Raw genomic sequence first — 26,741 nt, forward strand, 5'->3', positions numbered from 1 at the left:
GTGTGTTTACAGGCACTTGCAACAGCGTGACTTTAGATCATTAGAATGCATTCCCCAAAAGCCACAAAATACACCTGAATGGATTTCTACAAATATGTAAACACCACGGGAGTCCTCTTACATTTGGGAACTTTACAGTCATATTGATCAAACAACCATGAAAAGGTAGGCTCTCTCTCAGTTATGCACATCAACAACAACAACAACATCAACAACTAATGCTAGCCAGAGCAAGATGAGCTAAAATCTAACGAAGGAACATTAGATAAACCCTCTCAAACTTGCACTGATAAACGATGTGGAATTGTAGCCTGCTCGTCCTTTTGCAGCTTGCCTGCCAATGCATGCTTGTCCCAACCAAGCACACAAGCTAACTGGATATAGTTGGCTAGCTTGCTAGCTAGCTACTTCCAGACACAAATGAGAGAACACCTCACTCTGACCATTTTACTCACCGTAGCAGAGCTGGTTAGGCTGTTTACATGTTATCTAGAGCGTTCTTGACTAACTTACTTTTTTTCCCTTCGTTTACTGACACCGGTCATATTCAGTGGGGGTTGCACGTTCGTAAATTAATCTGTTGTTCTGCGCTCTGGCACACTCAGACAAGAGTACTCTGAAATCGGAGTAGATAGCCAGAGTGAATTTGCGAACGCAAGGGATATGCTAACTGAATAACAGTCATTCAAGTTCTTGCTTGCTAACCAAATAACACCTGCATCTCTAGCTGTGTATAGCCACTGAAAAACTATATGAGCGGAAAAAGTCACTCACTCACCCACTCCTCCAATGGCATGACATGACATCCTCCTAGCAGCTAGCTAGCTAGCTATCGTTAGGCTCTGTGTTTTTAGCTTGCTACATACAGTGGGGGAAAAAAGTATTTAGTCAGCCACCAATTGTGCAAGTTCTCCCACTTAAAAAGATGAGAGAGGCCTGTAATTTTCATCATAGGTACACGTCAACTATGACAGACAAATTGAGAAAAAAAAATCCAGAAAATCCCATTGTAGGATTTTTTATGAATTTATTTGCAAATTATGGTGGAAAATAAGTATTTGGTCACCTACAAACAAGCAAGATTTCTGGCTCTCACAGACCTGTAACTTCTTCTTTAAGAGGCTCCTCTGTCCTCCACTCGTTACCTGTATTAATGGCACCTGTTTGAACTTGTTATCAGTATAAAAGACACCTGTCCACAACCTCAAACAGTCACACTCCAAACTCCACAATGGCCAAGACCAAAGAGCTGTCAAAGGACACCAAAAACAAAATTGTAGACCTGCACCAGGCTGGGAAGACTGAATCTGCAATAGGTAAGCAGCTTGGTTTGAAGAAATCAACTGTGGGAGCAATTATTAGGAAATGGAAGACATACAAGACCACTGATAATCTCCCTCGATCTGGGGCTCCACGCAAGATCTCACCCCGTGGGGTCAAAATGATCACAAGAACGGTGAGCAAAAATCCCAGAACCACACGGGGGGACCTGGTGAATGACCTGCAGAGAGCTGGGACCAAAGTAACAAAGCCTACCATCAGTAACACACTACGCCGCCAGGGACTCAAATCCTGCAGTGCCAGACGTGTCCCCCTGCTTAAGCCAGTACATGTCCAGGCCCGTCTGAAGTGCATTTGGATGATCCAGAAGAGGATTGGGAGAATGTCATATGGACAGATGAAACCAAAATATAACTTTTTGGTAAAAACTCAACTCGTCATGTTTGGAGGACAAAGAATGCTGAGTTGCATCCAAAGAACACCATACCTACTGTGAAGCATGGGGTTGGAAACATCATGCTTTGGGGCTGTTTTTCTGCAAAGGGACCAGGACGACTGATCCGTGTAAAGGAAAGAATGAATGGGGCCATGTATCGTGAGATTTTGAGTGAAACCCTCCTTCCATCAGCAAGGGCATTGAAGATGAAACGTGGCTGGGTCTTTCAGCATGACAATGATCCCAAACACACCGCCCGGGCAACGAAGGAGTGGCTTCGTAAGAAGCATTTCAAGGTCCTGGAGTGGCCTAGCCAGTCTCCAGATCTCAACCCCATAGAAAATCTTTGGAGGGAGTTGAAGGTCTGTGTTGCCCAGCGACAGCCCCAAAACATCACTGCTCTAGAGGAGATCTGCATGGAGGAATGGGCCAAAATACCAGCAACAGTGTGTGAAAACCTTGTGAAGACTTACAGAAAACGTTTGACCTGTGTCATTGCCAACAAAGGGTATATAACAAAGTATTGAGAAACTTTTGTTATTGACCAAATACTTATTTTCCACCATCATATGCCAATAAATTCATTAAAAATCCTACAATGTGATTTTCTGGATTTTTTTTTCTCATTTTGTCTGTCATAGTTGACGTGTACCTATGATGAAAATTACAGGCCTCTCTCATCTTTTTAAGTGGGAGAACTTGCACAATTGGTGGCTGACTAAATACTTTTTTTCCCCACTGTAAATAGATACGCTAGACTATTACCCACATTATGACTGACTTGTGATCATTGGAAATTGCTAGTTTGATTGTATTGCCATTCCCAACCTTAGTTACATTCGTCAGTTTTTGTCCAGAATATTGAGTAATTGAAACTGATACAGTGCATCCCGAATGGAGGCAGCAAACAATGTACCAGGCCAGCTGTGATTTACAACCTGATAGCAATATTTTTTGGACTACCAAGAAATGTATTGGTGAATTATATTAATCATGCATTGAACTGCATCCATCTATTGTGCCAACAATGCCTTAGTGTACTTCATGGGACGCTGAGTCAAATATAAACTTTTTTTAAAACCTCTTATGAAGTTGGTTTTGTAGCATAAACTGGAAATTTCATAATTTTGACTGATATTATGCTTGTCTGTTTGTTTCATATCTGCAAAGTAGTTAAAACGCTGTCAGTTCCACTTTAAACTTTAGGTCACAAGTTATTTGTGTGCTAAACCTGCCATGTTTTTTGCAATGGGAAGTAATAGTTGTAAATTTAGATTGGGAAATGCTTAATGGTTGTGTTTTTGTATTCTTATGATTGGGACCTACTGGCTTATTATGTTCGAGTTTATGGAAAGCTTATCCTTTAACATCATGCTGTGTATTGCTGCTGTCTTTCCATCAGCCCTATGCACATCCTGGAGAAGTGGGTATACTCTAATTTTGCCAAAAGGTTCCCAAACGGCCTGCCCAGTGAAGGAACGACACAATGTGTGAAAAATCCTGTTTTCCTATTTTAAAAAAGAAAAAGAGTTTTCCTAACAATATTTCTCATTTTCACTCTCAAATGTGATGGTCTAAGTCCACAACAATGCTTAAACCACATCAATCTGATCGGGGGGCCTGTCAGGGCCTGGCTCCCCAGTGGGTGGGCCTGTGTCCAACCAGGCTCATCCATGTCTACGCCCCTGATGCAAACAGCCATGATGACAATTGCGCATCACAAATAGCCTACTAACCAACACTTGCTTTGTCATTATGGGTAATTGTGTGTAGATTGCTGTGAAAAAAATAATTGTTTATCCATTTTAGAATAAGGCTGTAACGTAACAAAATCTGGAAAAAGTCAAGGGGTCTGAATACTTTCCGGCAGTGTCATTGATAAGTCGTATACCTCCACTACACTACTTTGATACGCATCAGTAGGGATTAAGAAGTGAGTATACGCAATACCCACTGAAAAAAAGTGGGTATACGGTTTATACCTGCGTATACCCTCCACTTGTCACGCTCTGGCTCCGGGACTTTGTATGTTGAGCCAGGGTGTGTTCGTTTTGGTTGGTTGTCTTTGGTTGTGTTGTCTTGGTTTGGTCAATGACTCCCAATCGGAGGTAACGAGTGTCAGCTGTCGGCTCGTTATCTCTGATTGGGAGCCATATTTAAACTGTGTGTTTTCACCTTGTGGTTGTGGGTTTTTGTTCCGTGTTTCTGTCAGTGCTTCTGTTGGACTTCACGATCGTGTTTAGTTTTGTATTACGTGCTTTACTTATTAAAGTCATCATGTTCGCTCAACGCGCTGCGTATTGGTCTGCTCATTTTCAAGACGATCGTGACACCACTACACCACTAGCCCTTTGTGTTTTACAAAACTGTTACGGTTGCTGTCCTTTCAGAATCACAAACCTGTCACACACTGAAGTTCTATAGGTTTGCCACTGCGCAAACATGTCTATAATAGATAAGGCTATTAAGATATTAATGTTTCAAGAAAGGAGTGTATATATTTGGCCTGGCGAAGTGGTTTTATGCTCAGACAATTATTATGATGTTTTTACTCTGCTGGTCTCGGGAAGAAATTAGGAGGACACAGAGACAAGACCGAGACACTCAATATGTGGTCTCGAGACCAAGAACGGTCTCGAGTACTACAACACTGACGCGCAGCAAACCTGGTCTCCATTCTGATGTGTAAATGTCTTCCCCACTCAGTTACACGGTAATACAAAGTAATTACATTGTCTTGTTAGCTTAATAGCATAACCCTGACGTGTTGGGTATATCATCTGAAGAGCTCTTGAGAAGGAGGCAGAGACCTGCAGGGTGTTCATTACTTGTCAAAATGTTGTTAAAGTAGACTCAGCGAAATGACGTTGTCACGAGTAGCACCACAGATAGAGATGAGCGAGATGCAACACTTCGCTCTCACACAGTCACACACAGTATCTGCGCATGTGCATAAGTTCGCTTCATGCTGTTAGAGCGTGGTAGCACCAAACCAGCCGAGAAGTTGAGCCTCGCTCTTCAATGCTCTTAGTTGTTGTGGAAATTGGCCCACTATGTGGTTTACTTTGTGCATCTATGTCATATTGCTGAGTCCACCTTTAAGATGGATCCCCTGGCAAAACACTAATAGGCACTAGAGACCCACGCAAAAAGGGTGCAAACACACACACACACATACACTACTGTTCAAAAGTTTGGGGTCACTTAGAAATTTCCTTGTTTTCCATGAAAACATACATGAAATGAGTTAGAATAGGAAATATAGCAAAATGCATAGGAAATGTAGTCATTGACAAGGTTAGAAATAATGATTTTTAATTGAAATAATAATAGTGTCCTTAAAACTTTGCTTTCGTCAAATAATTCTCAATTTGCAGCAATTACAGCCTTGCAGACCTTTGGTATTCTAGTTGTCAATTTGTTGAGGTAATCTGAAGAGATTTCACCCCATGCTTCCTGAAGCACCTCCCACAAGTTGGATTGGCTTGATGGGCACTTCTTACGTACCATACAGTCAAGCTGCTCCCACAACAGCTCAATAAGGTTGAGATCCGGTGACTTTGCTGGCCATTACATTATAGACATAATACCAGCTGACTGCTTCTTCCCTAAATAGTTATTGCATAGTTTGGAGCTGTGCTTTGGGTCATTGTCCTGTTGTAGGTGGCCAGTCTGAGATATGGCTTTTTCTTTGCAACTCTGCCTAGAAGGTCAGCATCCCGGAGTCGCCTCTTCACTGTTGATGTTGAGACTGGTGTTTTGCGGGTACTATTTAAGGAAGCTGACAGTTGAGGACCTGTGAGGCGTCTGTTTCTCAAACTAGACACTCTAATGTATTTGTCTTCTTGCTCAGTTGTGCACCGGGGCCTCCCACTCCTCTTTCTATTCTGGTTATAGCCAGTTTGCGCTGTTCTGTGTAGTACACAGCGTTCAGTTTCTTGGCAATTTCTCACATGGAATAGCCTTCATTTCTCAGAACAAGAATAGACAGTTATTTGTTTCTGGCCATTTTGAGCCTGTAATCGAACCCACAATTGCTGATGCTCCAGATACTCAACTAGTCTCAAGAAGGCCAGTTTTATAGCTTCTTTAATCAGCACAACAGTTTTCAGCAGTGCTAACATAATTGCAAAAGGGTTTTCTATTGATCAATTAGCCTTTTAAAATGATACACTTTTTTGCCATTGGAACACAGGACTGATGGTTGCTGATAATGGGCCTCTGTACGCCTATGTAGATATTCCATAAAAAAACAGCCATTTCCAGCTAGAATAGCCATTTACAACATGAAGAATGTCTACCCTGTATTTCTGATCAATTTGCTGTTATTTTAATGGACAAAAAAAATTGCATTTCTTTTCGAAAACAAGGACATTTCTAAGTGACCCCAACCTTTTGAACAGTAGTGTACATACATCCATACAGACAAACACATATTGCCATGTCAACAGCATTAGCTTTGTTTGCTCTATCAGAATAGCAACAGCTTACACTATACTGTTATTATGGTGGTGATTTGACAAAATAACAATCATGGTCTTGAATTGGACTCGCATTTTTCTGGTCTCGATCACTTGACTCGGTCTCGGACCCCTTGTCCCCCTCCCGGTCTCGGTATTGACTCGATCTCGCCCCCTCTCCGGTCTTGACTCGGACTCGATTTGCTCCGGTCTTGAATCGGGCTCATTTTAGGTGGTCTCAAACTCAACACTGCTGCGCGTTTAGGATATTTTCTCACTAGCATTATTCTGCCCACTCATATCAATTAACACCAGTTGGCTGTGAGAGGTGGTCCTCTGTAGCTCAGCTGGTAGAGCACGGCGCTTGTAACGCCAAGGTAGTGGGTTCGATCCCCGGGACCACCCATACACACAAAAAAAAAATGTATGCACGCATGACTGAAAGCGTCTGCTAAATGGCATATTATTATTATTAGTTGAAGTTGGAAGTTTACATACACTTAGGTTGGAGTCATTTAAACTCGTTTTTCAACCACTCCACACATTTCTTGTTAACAAACTATAGTTTTGGCAACTCGGTTAGGACATCTACTTTGTGCATGACACAAGTAATTTTTCCAACAATTGTTTACAGACAGATTATTTCACTTATAATTCACTGTATCACAATTCCAGTGGGTCAGAAGTTTACATACACTAAGTTGACTGTGCCTTTAAACAGCTTGGAAAATTCCAGAAAATTATGTCATGGCTTTAGAAGCTTCTGATAGGCTAATTGACATCATTTGAGTCAATTGGAGGTGTACCTGTGGATGTATTTCAAGGCCTACCTTCAAACTCAGTGCCTCTTTGCTTGACATCATGGGAAAATCAAAAGAAATCAGCCAAGACCTCAGAAAAAAAATTGTAAACCTCCACAAGTCTGGTTCATCCTTGGGAGCAATTTCCAAACGCCTGAAGGTACCACGTTCATCTGTACAAACAATAGTACGCAAGTATAAACACCATGGGACCACGCAGCTGTCATACCGCTCAGAAAGGAGACGCGTTCTGTCTCCTAGAGATGAACGTACTTTGGTGCGAAAGTGCAAATCAATCCCAGAACAACAGCAAAGGACCTTGTGAAGATGCTGGAGGAAACGGGTACAAAAGTATCTATATCTACAGTAAACTAGTCCTATATAACCTGAAAGGCCGCTCAGCAAGGAAGAAGCCACTGCTCCAAAACCGCCATAAAAAAGCCAGACTACGGTTTGCAACTGCACATGGGGACAAATATCATACTTTTTGGAGAAATGTCCTCTGGTCTGATGAAACAAAAATAGAACTGTTTGTCCATAATGACCATTGTTATGTTTGGAGGAAAAGGGGGGTTGCTTGCAAGCTGAAGAACACCATCCCGACCGTGAAGCACGGGGGTGGCAGCACCATGCTGTGGTGGTGCTTTGCTGCAGGAGGGACTGGTGCACTTCACAAAATAGATGGCATCATGAGGAAGGAAAATGATGTGGATATATTGAAGCATCATCTCAAGACATCAGTCAGGAAGTTAAAGCTTGGTCGCAAATGGGTCTTCCAAATGGACAATGACCCCAAGCATACTTCCAAAGTTGTGGCAAAATGGCTTAAGGACAACAAAGTCAAGGTATTGGAGTGGCCATCAAAAATCCCTGACCTCAAGCCTATAGAAAATGTGTGGGCAGAATTGAAAAAGCGTGTGCGAGCAAGGAGGCCTACAAACCTGACTCAGTTACACCAGCTCTGTCAGGAGGAATGGGCCAAAATTCACCCAACTTATTGTGGGAAGCTTGTGGAAGGCTACCCGAACGTTTGACCCAAGTTAAACAATTTAAAGGCAATGCTACCTAATACTAATTGAGTGTATGTAAACTTCTGACCCACTGGGAATGTGATGAAAGAAATAAAAGCTGAAATAAATAATTCTCTCTACTATTATTCTGACATTTCACATTCTTAAAATAAAGTGGTGATCCTAACTGACCTAAGACAGGGAATTTTTACTAGGATTAAATGTCAGGAATTGTGAAAAACTGAGTTTAAATGTATTTGGCTAAGGTGTATGTAAACTTCTGACTTCAACTGCATATACAAAAGTATGTGGACACCTCTTTAAATGAGTGGATTCGGCTATTTCAGCCACACCTGTTGCTGACAGGTGTATACAATCGAGCACACAGCCATGCAATCTCCATAGACAAACATTGGCAGTAGAATGGCCTTACTGAAGAGCTCAGTGACTTTCAACGTGGCACCGTCATAGGATGCCACCTTTCTAACAAGTCAGTTCGTTAAATTTCTGCCCTGCTAGAGCTGCCCCGGTCAACTGTAAGTGCTGTTATTGTGAAGTGGAAACATCTAGGAGCAACAACGGCTCAACTGCGAAGTGGTAGGCCACACAAGCTCATAGAACGGGACTGCTGGGTGCTGAAGCGCATAGCGTGTAAAAATTGTCTGTCCTCAGTTGCAACACTCACTACAGAGTTCCGAACTGCCTCTGGAAGCAACGTCAGCACAATAACTGTTCGTCGGGAGCATCATGAAATGGGTTTCCATGGCAGAGCAGCTGCACACAAGCCTAAGATCACCATGCGCAATGCCAAGCGTCGGCTGGAGTGGTGTAAAGCTTGCCGCCATTGGACTCTGGAGCAGTGGAAAGTAATGAGTGATGAATCATGTTTCAATCAGGCAGTGATGAGTGATGAATTACTCTTCATGCCAGGGGAACGCTACCTGCCCCAATGCATGGTGCCAACTGTAACGTTTGGTGGAGGTGGAATAATGGTCTGATGCTGTTTTTCATGGTTCGGGCTAGGCCCCTTAGTTCCAGTGAAGGGAAATCTTAACGCTACAGCATACAATGACATTCTAGACAATTCTGTGCTTCCAACTTGGTGGCAACAGTTTGGGGAAGGCCCTTTCCTGTATCAGCATGACAATGCCCCCCGTGCACAAAGCGAGGTCCATACAGAAATGGTTTGTCGAGATCAGTGTGGAAGATCTTGACTGGCCTGCACAGAGCCCTGACTTCAACCCCATCGAACATCTTTGGGATGAATTGGAATGCCGACTGCGAGTCAGGCCTAATCGCCCAACATCAGTGCCCGATCCCACTAATGCTCTTGTGGCTGAATGGAAGCAAGTCCCCGCAGCAATGTTCCAACATCTAGTGTAAAGCCTTCCCAAAAGAGTGGTGGCTGTTATAGCAGCAAAGGGGGGACCAACTCCATATTAATTCCCATGATTTCGGAATGCGATGTTCGACGTGCAGGTGTCCACATACTTTTGGTCATGTAGTGTATGTGTACGTACTGTATGCAGTCATGTGGCAGGTCTAGCGTGCGGGGGTGTAAAATCTTGGTTCTTGAGGGCTACTTCATGCATGAAATTTCATATGACGATTTAAGTCATTTAGGTCATCGGCTAGAATGTCAAGGGACCTGGCTTTAAACAGTGGCAGATTACATGAAAAGGTGAGAACCAGAGGGGGCACTTAAGCCTACAAAGCTTGGAGTTGTAGAGGTACAATTCATATACAGACAGTGCCATTTTATGCTACATGTACATCCAGTTTTGCCTGATTGTTGATGCAGCAACAGCAACATAATCCCCTCAGCTACCGTGGCAGATTGCACAAAGATGGGCAGACAGAGTAAATATTTGAACAAAGCGTAGATCAATGAAAAATCAAGAGGGGCCCCCGAAAAATAAATCTCCCAGGCAGACAAACATTAAAATCATGACAAGGACAAAGTGTTCCTGTATTTTTTAAGTGCGGCCCTCTTTGTCCCCCAGTTCTGATTAATTCATGAGGAACAGCCAAGCCGGCCCACATCTACCCTTATTCATGCTTTTTTTATTTATTCCTTCCTTAACTAATCAAGGATATGATCATTACTCAGGAAGATACAGGGGTGAACCCCCAAACCCCTGGCAGGTCAGGGGAAGGCCGCTGCCCTCATTGTGGTTGCCACACCAGTGACGGTGACTCTCGGATAGAAAATGGTGATAGATACACCCTCGACTGATAACCCTCAAGGCCGTTTGTCAATGGATTGGGATGAAAGAGAGCCCAACAGAGTTGTATAAGGATGGAACTGACGTAGAACACAAGCAAGGATGGTGTCAGAGCTCAGGGCTCATGGCACGGAGACTGTGCTGCTGTCCCCGGGGCATTGGTCTCCCGGCCGGCCTGGACTGGAAGCGAAGCGGTGACCACACTGCCAACGGGAGCAGCACAGGAAGTGGAGGGGGGACAAAAGGTCACTGCTGGAGGAATGTGGTGGCCGGGTTCCATTTACGACGTGCTCGCCCAATCAGACGCCAGCTTGGTGAGCGGCCAACTTGGAAGACGAGAGAGCGCCTTGGCTTACAGGAATGGGAGATGGAAGGGGGAGGGAGAGGGGGTGGCTTGAGCAGTGTGAGGCTCAGTAGCAAAACAAAATGAATGGAGTATGAGTACAACACATTGAGGTTTGCGTGCTGGACGCCACCCAATTAATGGAATACTCCCATCGTGATTACTAATTAAGGTCATTAATACACATGCGAACAGGGGAAAGGCTAACGGTCTCTCTCCCTGCCTCGCTCTCTCCTTTCTACATAGCTCGCCTCGTTCTGGAATCGCTTTTGGGGAGAGAGAGGCATTTTGGAAGAGGTCTGCTGCTGGCCGCACTTCAGTTGAGATTCTCATCTGCACATAATTCACTTTCAAAGGGCAGAGGGGCTATGGAGAGAATCCTTAATTGCGCCGGCATCGTGTACAACATATAAACATTTGTCTATCTCGGCCCCTCTAATGAGAAACCAATAATGGATACAAACAGCAATCACTTGCCTTTCTCTCTGTCCACTTCCCCGAAAAGCCATACGGGACAATCCGAAACAGGGCTTTTTGGAGAGCGCAACCTCATTCATCAATTCTCTTTTATGCTCGGAATCATGCAATACTATACTCAGCCATCAATGTAGCTATAAATCTCTCTTTATAGGGACTAACATGGCAGATATTTCTCAATTAAAAGGTCATTCTGTGCTAGGGGGTTAGTGTATGGATGCAGGCAATTGTAATGGAGAATGTGTGTAATTCTAGAAATCGATGCCCCACTTTATATAATATATATTTTCTACAGGATCATTAGGGAAAGGTACCAGTTTATATTGCTATATCACTACAATTGTTATTATGTACACAGACACTGAGAATAATGACAGTGTGTTGGAAATTAATTGTATTTAAACCTTCATTAAAACCTGTAATTATTTCACAGCAAGACGCCATATCGGGAGTTTGTTTGCAAATCCTTGAAAGTGCATTACTGAAGTGCCGTGCCATATTGTGTAGTGTACCTTCTATGTAATTACCATGTGGATTTAATTATCATCTAATATAATAACATATGCCTTTTAGCAGACGCTTTTATCCAAAGCGACAGAGTCATACAGACATACAATTTCATAAATGCCGACAGACAATTTGTTCATTCGACATGGTGGGATCTTTTTGTGTTGGTAAAATTAATTATGTGAGAAATTGCGGTGGAAATGCCTTCATGCGCAAATACTAATATAATAAACATCATATCGAAGTAAACTTGGAGTCACGCGATGATATGTTGTGTGGTCCTCCCACTACAACTCAGGAAACTATGCAGTTTATTAGGCAACAAATGAAATAAGTTATGATGAACTTCACAGGGTGGTGAAAGTGCACGTGATGAGCTTGATACTCATTTCCAATAGATATTGAGGGTCTTATTCTTGTGACATGATGATCGATGCTTGGCTGCCGTTTGACAAATAAAAATAATATTGCTCTTATCCATAATAATCTCATAATGTAGGTTGTCTACCTGCACTGTATCTGTGAGCTGTTGAGCTGTTGCAGATGTTAGAATCTTCGCATGAAAATCTGTCGCAAATTGAATGGAAACCTAGCTATTGAGGAACAACAACAGGCAGCTGAGAAGAGAACAAAGCCGTGGGAGCCAATCATCTCATCTAATTTCCCACAATCCAGTGCGGTGTTGCCCCGCCAGGCGGGCTTGGTGAATCTCAGCCTCAGCAGCCTTATCTCCTGGAGGAGGAAACGGAGGTCCTTTTTAAAGGGCTGAGGTCATTTCTTCTTCCTCAGGGCTCATACAAGGAAAATGTCTCCATTTGGTCAGCCCCTGCTTTCCTTCAAATGCCTGAGCTGCCTTTTTCAAGCTTTTAAGAAGCCCTTGTGGCCTCGGGATGGCAAATTAGTGGCTTCGGTTCCCCCAGACCCTCAGATGAAGCTTACCCATATCTCACTCCTACTAAATGAGAAACATCCAAAGGGAACCAGAGGGTACAATAGAGGGAGAGAAAGAGAGAGAATGCCTCCCCTCTTACCCACAGAGCTTGACGACCCTTAAGCCTTTCACAACTTCCTGTTCACATTGCTCTCCGTTTGGTCCAGGGCGTGAGTCAGCGATGGGAAGATGGAGAGGCTCATTCAGGGCCTGTGCGATGCAGAGGTGTAAGGCAGCCACGCTGTGATGCTAGGCAGGTGGAGGATTGATAGATCTGCTGCTGGCTGCTGCAGGAGCCATAGAGTCCTAAGGCAGATGGATGAGTGTGTGGCTGGGGGTGTAGGCTTTGTGTGGGGGAGAGGAGAGGCTGTACTATGCTAGCCTCAATGTGATTGTGCACTCTTTGCGAGTGTGTTTTTCAGAGTGGGGTCTGAAATCATTGACGCCCTTGATAAAGATGAGCAAAAATGACTGTATAAAATAAATAATTCAAATTCTGAGCTATATTGTATTAAAAAAAAGAAGGGAAATTATATTATTTTATCCTGCTAGAGCACGATGAGCCAAGTAAAACCCATACGACCAAACCCTCCCCTAACCTGGACGATGCTGGGCCAATTGTGCGCTGCCCTATGGGACTCCCGATTACGGCCAGTTGTGATACAGCCTGGGATCGAACCCGGGTCTGTAGTGATGCCTCTAGCACTGCAATGCAGTGCCTTAGACCGCTGCGTCACTCGGGAGGCCCTCATTTTCAATAATCTTGACTCCTACCCTTTTTGAGAATTGTTTTAATCACTTGTTAAACAAAATATCTTACTCTGAGTAATTGTATTAGTACAAAATAATTTATAATAATTTAATAGAAATTTAATAGAATTTAATAGAATTTCCTCTTTTTTTGTATACAATATAGCTCAGTATGTGTATTATTTATTTTATACAGTCATTGTTGCTCATCTTTTATCAAGGGTGTCAATAATTATTATGTGAGTGTGTTTGTACGTTCATGCTTGCTTGTGTGAATGTGTGTGTGTGCGTGCGAGCGAGCATTCATGTACATATGTGTGTGTACAGTGGGGGAAAAAAGTACGTTTGCCCACTGACAAAGAAATGATCAGTCTATAATTTTAATGGTAGGTTTATTTGAACAGTGAGAGACAGAATAACAACAAGTCCTAAGTCATGTTTTGCAGAGGGGTCAAATACTTATTTCCCTCATTAAAATGCAAATCAATTTATAACATTTTTGACATGCGTTTTTCTGGATTTTTGTGGTGTTATTCTGTCTCTCACTGTTCAAATAAACCTACCATTAAACTTATAGACTGATCATGTCTTTGTCAGTGGGCAAACGTACAAAATCAGCAGGGGATCAAATACTTTTTTCCCTCACTGTATATGCATGCTTGTGTGAATGTGTGTGTGTGTGTGTGTGTGTCCATAATAATAATAATAATAATAATAATTTATGAAACTTTTATAGCGCTTTTCATTACAATCTCAAAGTGCTTTAAGCAAAAAAACTAAAAAGACATGCAATTTTGGAAAACAAAAACAAATAGTTAATAGCCGATCATGGCAGGCAGGGTAGTTCATTCATGGCTTGAGCAGTCAGCACCAGGAGAGGCAGTTCGGAGATGAAACGGAGGGGGGTCACATCCAGGGGGTTTCAGACTGGTCCAGAGCCGTTCATCAGGGCAGCCTGGACCTTTCCATCTCTGAAGCAGCGCTTCTCAGTAAAAGTCTCTGAAGATAAACTCCTTGGGTAGAACTCCCCCACTACCGATGTGTAGCACCCACCTGGGTGAAGCCACGACAGCCACCACAAAAGCAGCCAAAAAACTGCTCAAAACTTCCACTTCAACGAGCCTGCCATCTCCAAACACTATCCCCTTACTTCGAATCAAAACATAGCTAGCTAGTTTGCTAGCAAGTTAGCTAGCTGAGCTTCTTGATGACAGTGAAGATTTGCCAGTCATGCCATGCCGATAGCTAACAAATTAGCTAACAAAAACCACATTTTTGAAAGAAATGCAATCAAAGGTACAAATAAATGATTACATATTTACAAATGTACATGTGTACCTAGCCTAGGCTGCTATTCCGGCACTATGGCAACGATGGACCATGCGTGCATTTGTGTGTGCATTTGTGTGTGACACTTGTACAGTGCCCAGCACATCTCTGTCTCCCTACAACAAATATGTTGCTCTCCCACTCTTTTCTCTCAGTGCATCTCACATGTTTTTCATCTTTCCCAGAGATGACTGGTTGCTGACCTCTTGCACCCTCCCCTTTTCTCACGCTTTACTGCATGCTCACTGATCTGAACTAAATACAAATAACACAGGATAGGAGGAAGGGGGAATTGGCCCGGCTTGTTCCCAGTTCGGTGTCTGTCTGATGGTGCCACCGTGTTAAAAAAGCACTGCTTCTGACATTTAAACAAGCGCCAGGTCAAAAGGGCAGACGACTGAAAACAAAGTGATACTGGATCAGGGTGACGCGGTGCTCTTTTGATGACAGACACAAAGCATGCTCTGACCCATACCTGCCTTCCTGCTTCTCTTTGAGGGGAAATGCATTCACCTTTACAAGGATGGAGAGGGGGAGAGACCATCTTTTGAAAGGCAAAAATCTATTTAGAAGCAGATTGTGTAGACTAGAGTAACCTCTGAACATTGATGTTATCATAAAAAGGTCTATGGGCATGCTACAACATTGGTCTCTCACTAGAAGACAATAATAAAAAATTAATGCTGGTCAGGGTCAAGAAAAGAAAAACACAGGCCCTCTGTGTCAAGCTCTCTCAAATCTGAAATATATTGCACATGTATTTCAACATCAGTATGAAAGGAATGAGGCCCTGGTTGTCAATAGTGATCAGAGACATAGGTTACATTAGAGGGGTATGCCAGAGATCTGCCTTTATACAGAAACACATGGCTTCTGATGAGGCCTTTGAACTATTACACTCTCTCTCTCTCTCTCTGTATCTCTCTCTCTCTCTCTCTCTCTCTCTCTCTCTCTCTCTCTCTCTCTCTCTCTCTCTCTCTCTCTCTCTCTCTCTCTCTCTCTCTCTCTCTCTCTCTCTCTCTCTCTCTCTCTCTCTCTCTCTCTCTCTCTCTCTCTCTCTCTCTCTCTCTCTCTCTCTCTCTCTGTACCTCTCTCTCTCTCTCTCTCAGGGCTGGACCATCATTTCCACTCGTAAAAAAGGATGCTTATACTAGCTCTTGGCATCTCGGCAGCGCTGCATTCCAGGCGGGTGAGGTATGGGAAACTGGTCTCCCACACCCGTGAGCACAGAGCAGAGTGCCTGGCCCTTCAGATCATAACTCACCAGGCCAGTGCCTGGACACAGAGAGGCTCTACTGTATTTCATCATCACACCCTGCAATTTACTTCTCACCTCTGATGTACCCATACTCTCCCTCAATCCTCTCTCCCTGTTTTCCTCGACCGATGGGTCCATCTGTCCTCCTAACAAGGGGCACAGGCTGACTTTTGATTGCCTACATGAGTCACCAGCAAAACACTAACATTTTAGCAGACGGTCTTATCCAGAGCAACTTACAGGTGCAATAAGGGTTAAGTGCCTTGCTCAAGGGAACATCGGCATATTTTTCACCTAGTTGTCTCGGGGATTCGATCCAGGGACCTTTCGGTTACTGGCCCAAAGCTCTTAACCACTAGGCTACCTGCCGCCCCACACAAAGGCAGTTAAGCCAATCCGAGGGTTTTCCAGCCTCCACATTTGACCCGGCACACAACGGGTGGGATCCATCCAGGTAAGGACGGCTAGGATGCGGCTTCACCTTGAAGGGGGTCGTGTTACTGAGTGAGGAAGCTGCAAAAAGCAATTAAAATTATTGATGGAAGTTCAATAGCGCTTAAACAGTGCTGCCAGACACCTCGGGGCAAGTACCAGACTAATCAGGTTTTTTTCTCCTCCTCCAAGACTCAGGCTGGCTTTGGCCAATAAAGGACTCTACATACTCCACGCAAATGGAGCGACGGAGATGCCGCTGAATATTTGGAACGGACCGCATACAACACTCTGTCGCTGTGTTTGCGTAGAGTGTGTAACAGGCTTAAGAGGAGAGTGAACAAAAGGAAAACTACTGAAATATATTTACAGTACTGTACCAGCTCGGCTGGAGCAGGGAATAGCTCTACGAATAGCTTGAGACGTAAGACGAGAGTGATAGTAATGAATGTTTAACTAAACCATACTTGCCTGTTAGCCTTCTAATTGGATATGTACACTTAATTAGCAATGTGAAAATGAGCCGCTAATATCACGGCTCCATTGTTTGGTTTGCTGTGTCAACATTATATTCATAGTGAGTATACAGACGGCACAGGCTAATGCTGTTTTCCAAGATCCGGTTAGCTAGGGAGGGGTTGCACAACAACTGCCTATCCTCTGACGTCCTTCCAGCGAGCGAGCTTCATCACAAGGCCTAGTTGTTTACCTCCATCCTTCCTCCAGCTAGCACTACCTGCTAAATCATTGATTTACAACATGCAGGCGCTTCCTTGACTGAGGTCTTTGTTTATGCCAGGGCTTGGCTCCGAACGCTTCCTATGACAACATCTGCCTTGAAGAGTGATCGTCACGCCACAGACGGTGGCAGACACAAGGCTCTCGTGGCTAACACAAGGCTCAGCATGTGCACTGCATAGGGAATAGGGTGCCATTTGGGATACAGTGACCTTGGTGACGTACCTTTGCACTGGTTGGTGTTCTTGTCCAGGATCGCCTTAGTTGACACTATTTTTCCATATCTGTGAAGAGAAAAGAGATGACAGAGCATTTTAGTATTACACTTTAGACTGGCTTTATGACCTTAGGCTAGGCATGCCATCACTCAAATAGACATCAATAATTTAAGGTGCATCCTCCATGTTTTCCATATGTGTATAACTACCAGTCGTAAAGTTGGAAAAAGTTGCACTAATGTCAAAAATTAATCAACGCTTCATAACAACATTTGGCGAAGCAGAGTAACATTTTAGAATGACCAGGCGGAATGGTTATAGAACATAACAACATCGGGAATATTCTTAGAATTCAGTAATGCTATTACCATTACAGTAGGCTATTTGTCCTCTCTCAATTCTCTAACCTTCACTTGGCCTATTCAATAAATAAATGTAGCGAGCCACGAATGCTCTTTTGATAACCATTACCGCTGTTGGGAAATGAACAGCGGAAGTTAACACATCGGGAATGTCGACTACCACTTCATCTCTCCCATTAATTAAACAACTGCACTACGACTCGCTGCGGCAAAAACTCATCGGACTGTGTGTGGACTCGAGGATGACTGCATCAGGCAGCGCTGTGTGTGTGTGCCTGCCTGTGTGTTTGTTACCTTGTGTATGCGTGCATGCCTGTACATGCCCTTGTGTGTGTGTGTGTAGGAAATAAAGCTTCTCTCTCAGTACATAGGGAAGTGTGGAGCTTCCTGGCCCATATTTCACCAGCAGGGGATAATTGTGCAATTTCTCAATGCACAGTGGAGACTCTATTTACTGCATGCTGCGGTGGGGTGGGTGGCAGTAATGATCTGATGAGCACAAAGAGGAAAACTACAGCCTGACACGCAGCCTCCTGGATACCAATCAGACTATTGTCTTGATGGGATAGAGATGCAGGGTAATTTGACTGTGGTTGCGTCCCAAATGGCACCCTATTCCCAATGAGCCTGGGTCAAAAGTAGTGTACTATTAAGAGAATAGGGTGCCATTAGGGACGCAGACCTACAGACGTGTTACAAGAGGGGGTCGCAGTTCCGGAGCGACCCACTAGGTGTCATCCTCTGACAACCTTAAGGACCTCCTCACTCACAATCGGAACTAATCATCTTCCTATTGGTATCACCTGTGTCTATCTGATTCACCTGTGTGCCCTCACTTCCCTGTGTTCCCTTGCTCAGTTTTCTCTGCTAGTTTCACTATGCCAAGCAGTACTAATCAGTGTCTGATCGCGGGACGTATGGACAGGTACGTGAGAAGTGTTCTCCCTGTTTATTTATTATTTCAGTCATAGTTAGTATTTCATATTTTTGTCTGTCTGCCTGTTTTTCTGAGTCTTATTTGCTCAGCCTTTGTTTTTTCGTGTAAAGTCTGTTATTTTGTATCCTGGCTTCGGGACCATCAGTAAAGTTCCTTGTTTCATCATCTCTGCCTATTGCCTACTGTCTAACCTGCACCGCACCTGGGTCACACCTCACACCAACCCTTACAGAAAACTGAGCCACTATGGACCCAGCAGAGGCAGCACAGTGTCATAGCGCATTGGCAACGCAGGGAGCCATGCTGAACCAGCACGACCGCAGCCTGCAGCAGATCACGAGAATCTCCGCCAGCTGACGATTGCCGTGCAGAGCCTGGTGGACACTCGACCAGCACTGGCAGCCGGCGGAGTGGAAGCCGCCGCATCGGCATCTTGCGGGAACCCCGCCTACCACCTATGGACGTCCGTCGTACCTATCCGGAGGGCTGCAGGGAATTCCTCACCCAGTGTTCCCTGATATTCAGCCTACAACCCTCCTCCTTCCGGACGGAGCAGGGCCGGGTGGCTTACATTATGACTCTGTTGACGGGTCGGGCCCTTTCCTGTGCTACGGCGGAGTGTGAGAGCCAAACTTTCCTACCTATTCACCCGGGAGCTACGCAAGGTGTTCGACACCTCTCGGGTGGTGTCGGGGCACGAGGCCGGGAGGCGGCTCACGGCCTGTCGGCAGGGTGACCGTTCGGTGGTGGACTACTCTGTGGAGTTCCGGACCCGGGCTCGAGGGGCAGGATGGGAGGAGGCCACCCTGGTCGTCCTTTACGCTCATGGGCTATCGGAGGGGATGAAGGTCAAACTCTCCTTCAGGGAGCTGCCTGAGAGATTGGACGGCCTCGTCGACCTCTCGGTGCAGGTAGACAATCGGCGTTGTGAGAGGGCGCACGAGAGAGGCATGAAGCAAGCTGTGCCTCGGCGTCCCCCAATCAGCCCGGAGGCTTTCCGCCGTTTCTGGGAGGAGACGCCTCAGGAGGAGGCTATGCAGCTGGGTGCGGCGCGCTTGTCCATGATGGAGAGGCAGAGGCGTCTGCGCCAGGGACGTTGCCTGTGCTGCGGCCAGATAGGTCACCACTGCGAATCATGCCCAAAGGGAGGGCTCGCTAGTATCAGGAGGGGTGCTAGTGAGCCAGAACCGAAACCCCAACTCCAGAGACTCCCAGAATTTTCTCCCTGTCAGGTTTCAGTGGGCCCGCGCTGCGCGTCGGGCGCATGCACTGGTGGATTCTGGGGCCGCGGGAAAACTGTGAGCGACCCACTAGGTGTCATCCTCCGACAACCTCAGGCACCTCCTCACTCACAGTCGGGACTAATCATCTTCCTATTGGTGTCACCTGTGTCTATCTGATTCACCTGTGTATTTATGCCCTCACTTCCCTGTGTTCCCTTGCTCAGTTTTTTGAGAGAATTCGAGGGCGTCTTCCAAGAGCAATAGAAAAGATTGGATTCAACATGGGGTTGGTGCATATGTTTGATGGCATTGATATACTCAAAGCATAATTGTTTTATTTAATTGATGTTGCACTGTTGAGGATAAAGTTTGCAAGTAAGCAATTCACTGTATCGTTTACGCCTGCTGTATCCTGTGCATGTGACAAATAAGCTTTGATTTTAAAAAAATATTGCATAATTACCCAAGGTAATTAATTTGTGTGGAACTCTTTGCGTGAGCGTATAACTCTACACTTGTGAATAGGGTTCGACAGAACATAAATTGGAAAGGATATCAGCGCTTTACATTTCTACAACTAACTCAATGAAGTTACACATCAATTGTAAAATGTATACAGTTAACGTTGCACTGATCGTGTGCATGGGTTTTTTGCATGTCTGGTTGTGTAGGCAAGAGTGTGTTTATTTGTGTGTGTGTGTGTGTGTGTGTGTGTGTAGTCGGTTCGTTCTGGGAACCAGTTAAAAAAGCCTCCTATTGGCATGCAGTTGGGGAAAGTTATCATTATAACTTTGTTTGGGTCCACTGGGACCAGGATACACTCGTTTCTGGTTGCCAACTCATCATGGCACGTCTCATTAAATGTTAAAGTTCATCAATGCATCCTGTCTGTGATCCAAAAATACCCCACAAAGACACCAGGGGTGGGAAGAAAAGAAAAGGTAGTATCATGCATCTAGCCCATAATTGAGAATTTTGGAAATAAACAGGGAATACAAGCCGTACACAAGCCGTGTGTGTGTGTGTGTGTGTGTGTGTGTGTGTGTGTGTGTGTGTGTGTGTGTGTGTGTGTGTGTGTGTGTGTGTGTGTGTGTGTGTGGACACTGTGCTGGCAGCTCCTCTTCCAGGACTGGTTGGTGAGGCTTTGATGTGACAGAGACAGTCCCTGTGAAGCCCAGGTTTAACACTGGTGATGCTATAGCTCTGCTACAGCCTGTCTCCACTAATCCTATTTCAATCACTCTCAGTCTCCATTATGACTGTCTTTACTGGCCCTAGTCAGTCCTCCCCCAGTCTCTCTCTCTCTCTAGTAGCGTACCACAGTTTTGTGGGACCCACCCGCAAGGTCTGAGAAAGGCCTTTCTATTTTGCCATGAAAAATCCCTAGCCACGTCCTCAGAGCATGCGCAGGCCAGCTGGCTGGTGTGTTTACGGACATATTCAATCTCTCCTTTTCCCAGTCTGCTGTTCCCACATGCTTCAAGATGGCCACCATTGTTCCTGTACCCAAGAAAGCAGCGGTAACTGAACTAAATGACTATCGCCCCGTAGCACTCACCCCTGTCACCCTAGACCCACTTCAATTTGCTTACCGCCCCAATAGATCCACAGACGATGCAATCGCCATCACACTGCACACTGCCCTATCCCATCTGGACAAGAGGAATACCTATGTAAGAATGCTTTTCATTGACTATAGCTCAGCATTCAAAACCATAGTACCCTCCAAGCTCATCATTAAGCTTGAGGCCCTGGGTCTGAACCCCGCCCTGTGCAACTGGGTCCTGGACTTCCTGACGGGCCGCCCCCAGGTGGTGAAGGTAGGAAACAACATCTCCACTTCACTGATCCTCAACACTGGGGCCCCACAAGGGTGCGTGCTCAGCCCCCTCCTGTACTCCCTGTTCACCCATGACTGCGTGGCCAAGCACGCCTCCAACTCAATTATCAAGTTTGCAGATGACACAACAGTAGTAGGCTTGATTACCAACAATGACGAGACCGCCTACAGGGAGGAGGTGAGGGCTCTGGGAGTGTGGTGCCAGGAAAATAACCTCTCACTCAACATCAACAAAACAAAGGAGATGATCGTGGACTTCAGGAAACAGCAGAGGGTGCACCCCCCTATCCACATTGACGGGACCGCAGTGGAGAAGGTAGAAAGCTTCAAGTTCCTTGGCGTACACATCACCGACAAACTGAAATGGTCCACACACACAGATAGTGTGGTGAAGAAGGCGCAACAGAGCCTCTTCAACCTCAGGAGGCTGTATCACCGCCTGGTACGGCAACTGCACCGCCCACAACCGCAGGGCTCTCCAGAGGGTGGTGCGGTCTGCCGAACGCATTACCGGGGGCAAACTACCCGCCCTCCAAGACACATACAGCACCCGATGTCACAGGAAGGCCAAAAAGATAATCAAGGACATCAACCACCTGAGCCACTGCCTGTTCACCCCACTATCATCCAGAAGGCGAGGTCAGTATAGGTGCATCAAATCTGGGACCGAGAGAATGAAAAACAGCTTCTATCTCAAGGCCATCAGACTGTTAAATAGCCATCACTAGCACATTAGAGGCTGCTGCTGCCTATTGAAATCACTGGCCACTTTAAGAAATGGAACACTAGTCACTTTAATAATGTTTACATATCTTGCACTACTCATCTCATATGTATATACTGTATTCTATTCTATAATATTCTACTGTATCTTAGTCAATGCCGGTCTGTCATTGCTTATCCATATATGTATATATTCTTAAATTCCATTCCTTACTAGTGTTGGGTATATGTTGTGAAATTGTTAGATATTACTTGTTAGATATTACTGCACTGTCGGAGATAGAAGCGCAAGCATTTCGCTACACCCGCTATAACATCTGCTAAACACATGTATGTGACAAATAAAATTTGATTTGATTTGAAGCTGAGAGAAAATAGAGATCATATTAAAGGGGCTATGTCATAAACGCTTGATGTTCCAGAATGGGCTGAAAATGGCAGCCATATTGGTCAGGGAAAAATCCAAACCAGTCTAATTGGAATGAATGGCAGTAGAGGCATAATCCTGATTTTACTTATGCAGGAGCCCGTGCCCATGCCCCCCCCGTGCCCATATTCCACATTGTGTTGTGAGGGGGACTGGCAGACCACCCAAGCGTGGTGTTGTCCCCCCTCTGGCTCTCCAAAGGCCCTCGCTGTCTGTGTGTCTGTTTGCTGTGGTAGACGTGTGAAGTGGCATGACAGGTAGGTGGGAAACAGCTCCAGGCAGTTTCTGCTCCATGTCTGTGTTTCCATACCTCTGTTCCACTTACTATTTGGTATAACCACATCCACTAGGGAGATACCGGGCCCCTGAGTTAGTGCCACGTTCCGGTTTACCCTCAAGCTCAGCCGACCCCTCTCAGCGCTCTAAAGGTGAGCCTGGCAGACAGGGGTCAAATCACAGCTATTTTTGCAGTGGAGCATTAAGGACTAGGACCAGTACACCTGGAAGCATAGGAGCTTCCTCTGTGACTACAGGACAGAGAGTTAGGGCATGCGAGGAGGCCCAAGGTGTGTTCCAAATGGCACTACATTTCCCTATATAGTGCACTACTTTTGACCAGAGCCCAGGGCTCTATAAAGGGAATAGGGTTCCATTTGGGACGCAGCCCCAGTCTCCCAGTGTACTGCAGAGACAGACAGGCAGGTGCTGTGCACTGCTGAACTAGCCTGCTCTATCCTGATGGACACCTGGCAGGGGGGAGAGCCGCTGCTCACTCAAGTAGCACTGAATCAAAATCAATCACGCTCCACTCTCCTGAGCTGTACTTGTGTACTGTAGAGGGACCTGCCCTTTGAAGATATCCCACAGCATGGCCACTGCACTACCACTGTACAAGATGTTACAGTTGTCGGTTAAGCTTTTCTCTCCCTGCTTCTATTAGGTGATACAACGGTTTTCTGTGATCTGTAGGACTAAGCTCTTTGGCCCTCCTCCCCCTCCTGTCCTACTCACTGTGGGACGTATTCCCACTGTGGAAGACAACAGTTATATTTCAAAATGTCATCTTGACATTTCTGCATTGGAAATTAATTATGAAGATTGCGCTTCTGGCAACTACGGCTCTTGACAAATTGTGACCCGGTGGATTAGGCCAATACTTTTCTGGCTTCAAGACTGGCCCAGGGCTGGCCAAAACTTGATCACACCCAAGATTGGGTTGCATTTGGTCAGTTTACACTCATCTGGGATCCGGCTCTTTGTAGTCACATTTAAGAGGCTTTGACTGAGGCTAGCCTGACTAGCCTCCAATAGCAGTGTTGGCCATGTTGAGTTAGTGCCTGCAGCTGACCTGAGAATGATTTAGTGCTGATGTCATTGTCAACCCAGGATCTGTATCAGGACAAAAATAACACACACATACACACACAAGCTGAACACATGGACACACAAACACACACACAAGCAAAAACTCACTCTGAGCACGCATGCACACACACACACACACACACACACACAGAGACACAAAGACATACAAACATGGGATAATGCATTTCTGACAGGTAGTGCTGGTGAAAGATGCTGGCCGATCATCAGATTGTAGCTCCCTGCAGAGATCTCCACCCACATGGACCAGAGAGAGGGAGGGAGGGAGAGAGAGGGGAGAGAGAGAGAGAGAGAATGAGAGCGAGAGAATGAGAGCGAAAGAGTGAGAGAAAGAGAAAACAAGAAAGAGTGAACGACCACAGTGGCTCCACTATAGATATGGAGTGCTTTTAATGGAGTGAGTGGGAGAGAAACATTGCAGTGTGTTTGTGTGTGTACTTGTATATGTGTGTGTGTGTGTGTGTGTGTGTGTGTGTGTGTGCTTGTATGTGTTTGTGTGTGTGTACTTGTATGTGTGTGTGTGTGTACTTGTATCTTTAATAGAAGAAGTAATAGGCACAGTGTACAGTATTTTCTACTAGTATAGCTAGTCCCACAGTTCTCTTTCAGGCTTCAGCGTAGCAGAATGTTTGTCCACGGCCGTCTACAACCTGTCAAGCCGACATGCCATGCATTTCTGTCTGACACGCACAAATGAACACATCTCATCTGTGCTGCTTTCTCCACACTACTCCAGATGAAAGAGTAAGAGAGAAAACAGGGGAAGGGATGGAGAGAGAGAGAGGGAGGGAGGGTGCGTCAAAGCACCTGGGAGGGAGGGAAATTGTAGAGTCCTGAGGGCTCTGCTTCCTGTCCTCACGTCAATCAGTCTTTAGGCTGCTGGCTGCTGCAACTGTAATGGATGGAGGGGTGCTTTCATTTTACATTTACGTTTTAGTCATTAAGCAGATATTGTTATCCAGAGCGACTTAGGGTTCAGGTGGGCCTTCGCACTTCAGCAAACAAAGGAAAGGAGGGGTGATCAACAACAATGAGAATGGCATGAGAATGGCTTACCAAGAAAAACTTCCAAATGGACTAATTCAAGGTAAAAAGGAGTTGGAGCACTCAACAAAAAAAAAAAGGCAGAGATTTATTTATTTTTGCTCACTTTAATCCATTGTACAGGATGCGTACAGGTGACTAACGTTTCAACGTCAAGCTGATAAAGGCCTTTCTATTTTGCCATGAAGCTGAGCGAAAATAGAGATCGTATTAAAGTGGCTATGTCATAAACCGTTGATGTTCCAGAATGGGGTGAAATTGGCAGCCATATTGGTCAGGGAGAAATCCAAACCAGTATAATTGGAATGAATGGCAGTAGAGGCATAATACTGATTTTACTTATGCAGGAGCCTGTGCCCGTGCCCCCCGTGCCATTATTCCACATTGTGTTGTGTTACAGCCTTAATTCAAAATGGATAAAAAAATTTTTTTTTCAATAACCCATCTACACACAATACTCCATAATGGCAAAGTGAAAACATGTTTTAGCAAATTTCTGCTAATTTATTTTAAATAAAATTAAAAAATATGTAATTTACATAAGTATTCACACATACTTTGTAGATGCACCTTTGGCAGCGATTACAGCTGTGAGTCTTTCTGGACAAGTCGTTAAGAGCTTACCACACCTGGATTGTACAATATTTGCCCATTAATCTTTTCAAAATTCTTCAAGCTATGTCAAATTGGCTGTTGATCATTGCTAGACAACCATTTTCGGGTCTTGCCATAGATTTTCAAGAAGATTTAAGTTAAAACTGTAACTCGGCCACTCAGGAACATTCACTGTCTTCTTGGTAAGCAACTCCAGTATAGATTTGGCCTTGTGTTTTAGGTTATTGTCCTGCTGAAAGGTAAATTAATCTCCCAGTGTCTGGTGGAAAGAAGACTGAACCAGGTTTTCCTCTAGGATTTTGTCCGTTCTTATTCTGTAAAGGCTTCCTTCTTTTCACTCTGTCAATTAGGTTAGTATTGTGGAGTAACTACAATGTTGTTTATCCATCCTCAGTTTTAAAGTTTTAAAGTCGCCTTTGGCCTCATGGTGAAATCCCTGAGTGGTTTCCTTCCTCTACGGCAACTGAGTTAGGAAGGACGCATGTAGTTTTGTAGTGACTGGGTGTATTGATACACCATCCAAAGTGTAATTTAATAACTTCACCATGCTCAAAGGGATTTTCAATGTCTGCTTTTTTTCCCCCATCTACAAATAGGTGCCCTTCTTTGCGAGGCATTGGAAAACCTCCCTGTTCTTTGTGTTTGAAATTCACGGTAACACTTTACTTGACACCTAGCATCATAACACGTTATGACACGGTCATAACCATGTCATAATATGTCATAACAGCTGACATAACTCATCATAACCTGTCATAATATGGTCATAGCACATTTATTTAGACCTGTTGTGACATATTATTGTATTTTATGGCTGGTTATGACAGCTACATAAGACTGTCAAAATCCACAAAACCTACCACACAAGGCAAAACATTCCATTAGCCTACTATTTTTTTATTTTTTTTAATGAACCATATTAAAGGAAAGGTTCACCCATTTTGAATGTTAAATTGTTTTTGTGCATCTGAGTGATTTTCTATCGATTCCCT

General features: G+C 44.7%; 1 protein-coding gene across 1 annotated transcript in view; it reads right to left on the minus strand.

The window, feature by feature from the left end:
• LOC311107076 (RNA-binding motif, single-stranded-interacting protein 3-like) overlaps positions 1 to 26,741 on the minus strand; it is a 241,620-nt gene that overhangs the window by 149,046 nt on the left and 65,833 nt on the right. Inside the window, exon 3 of the mRNA XM_084149535.1 lies at positions 17,203 to 17,261. Within this exon, the coding sequence (XP_084005661.1) occupies positions 17,203 to 17,261 (59 nt within the window). The remainder of the gene's footprint in view (positions 1 to 17,202; positions 17,262 to 26,741) is intronic.

Source organism: Coregonus lavaretus (assembly GCF_964263955.1).
Source record: "Coregonus lavaretus genome assembly, chromosome: 3".
Classification (NCBI taxonomy): domain Eukaryota; kingdom Metazoa; phylum Chordata; class Actinopteri; order Salmoniformes; family Salmonidae; genus Coregonus; species Coregonus lavaretus.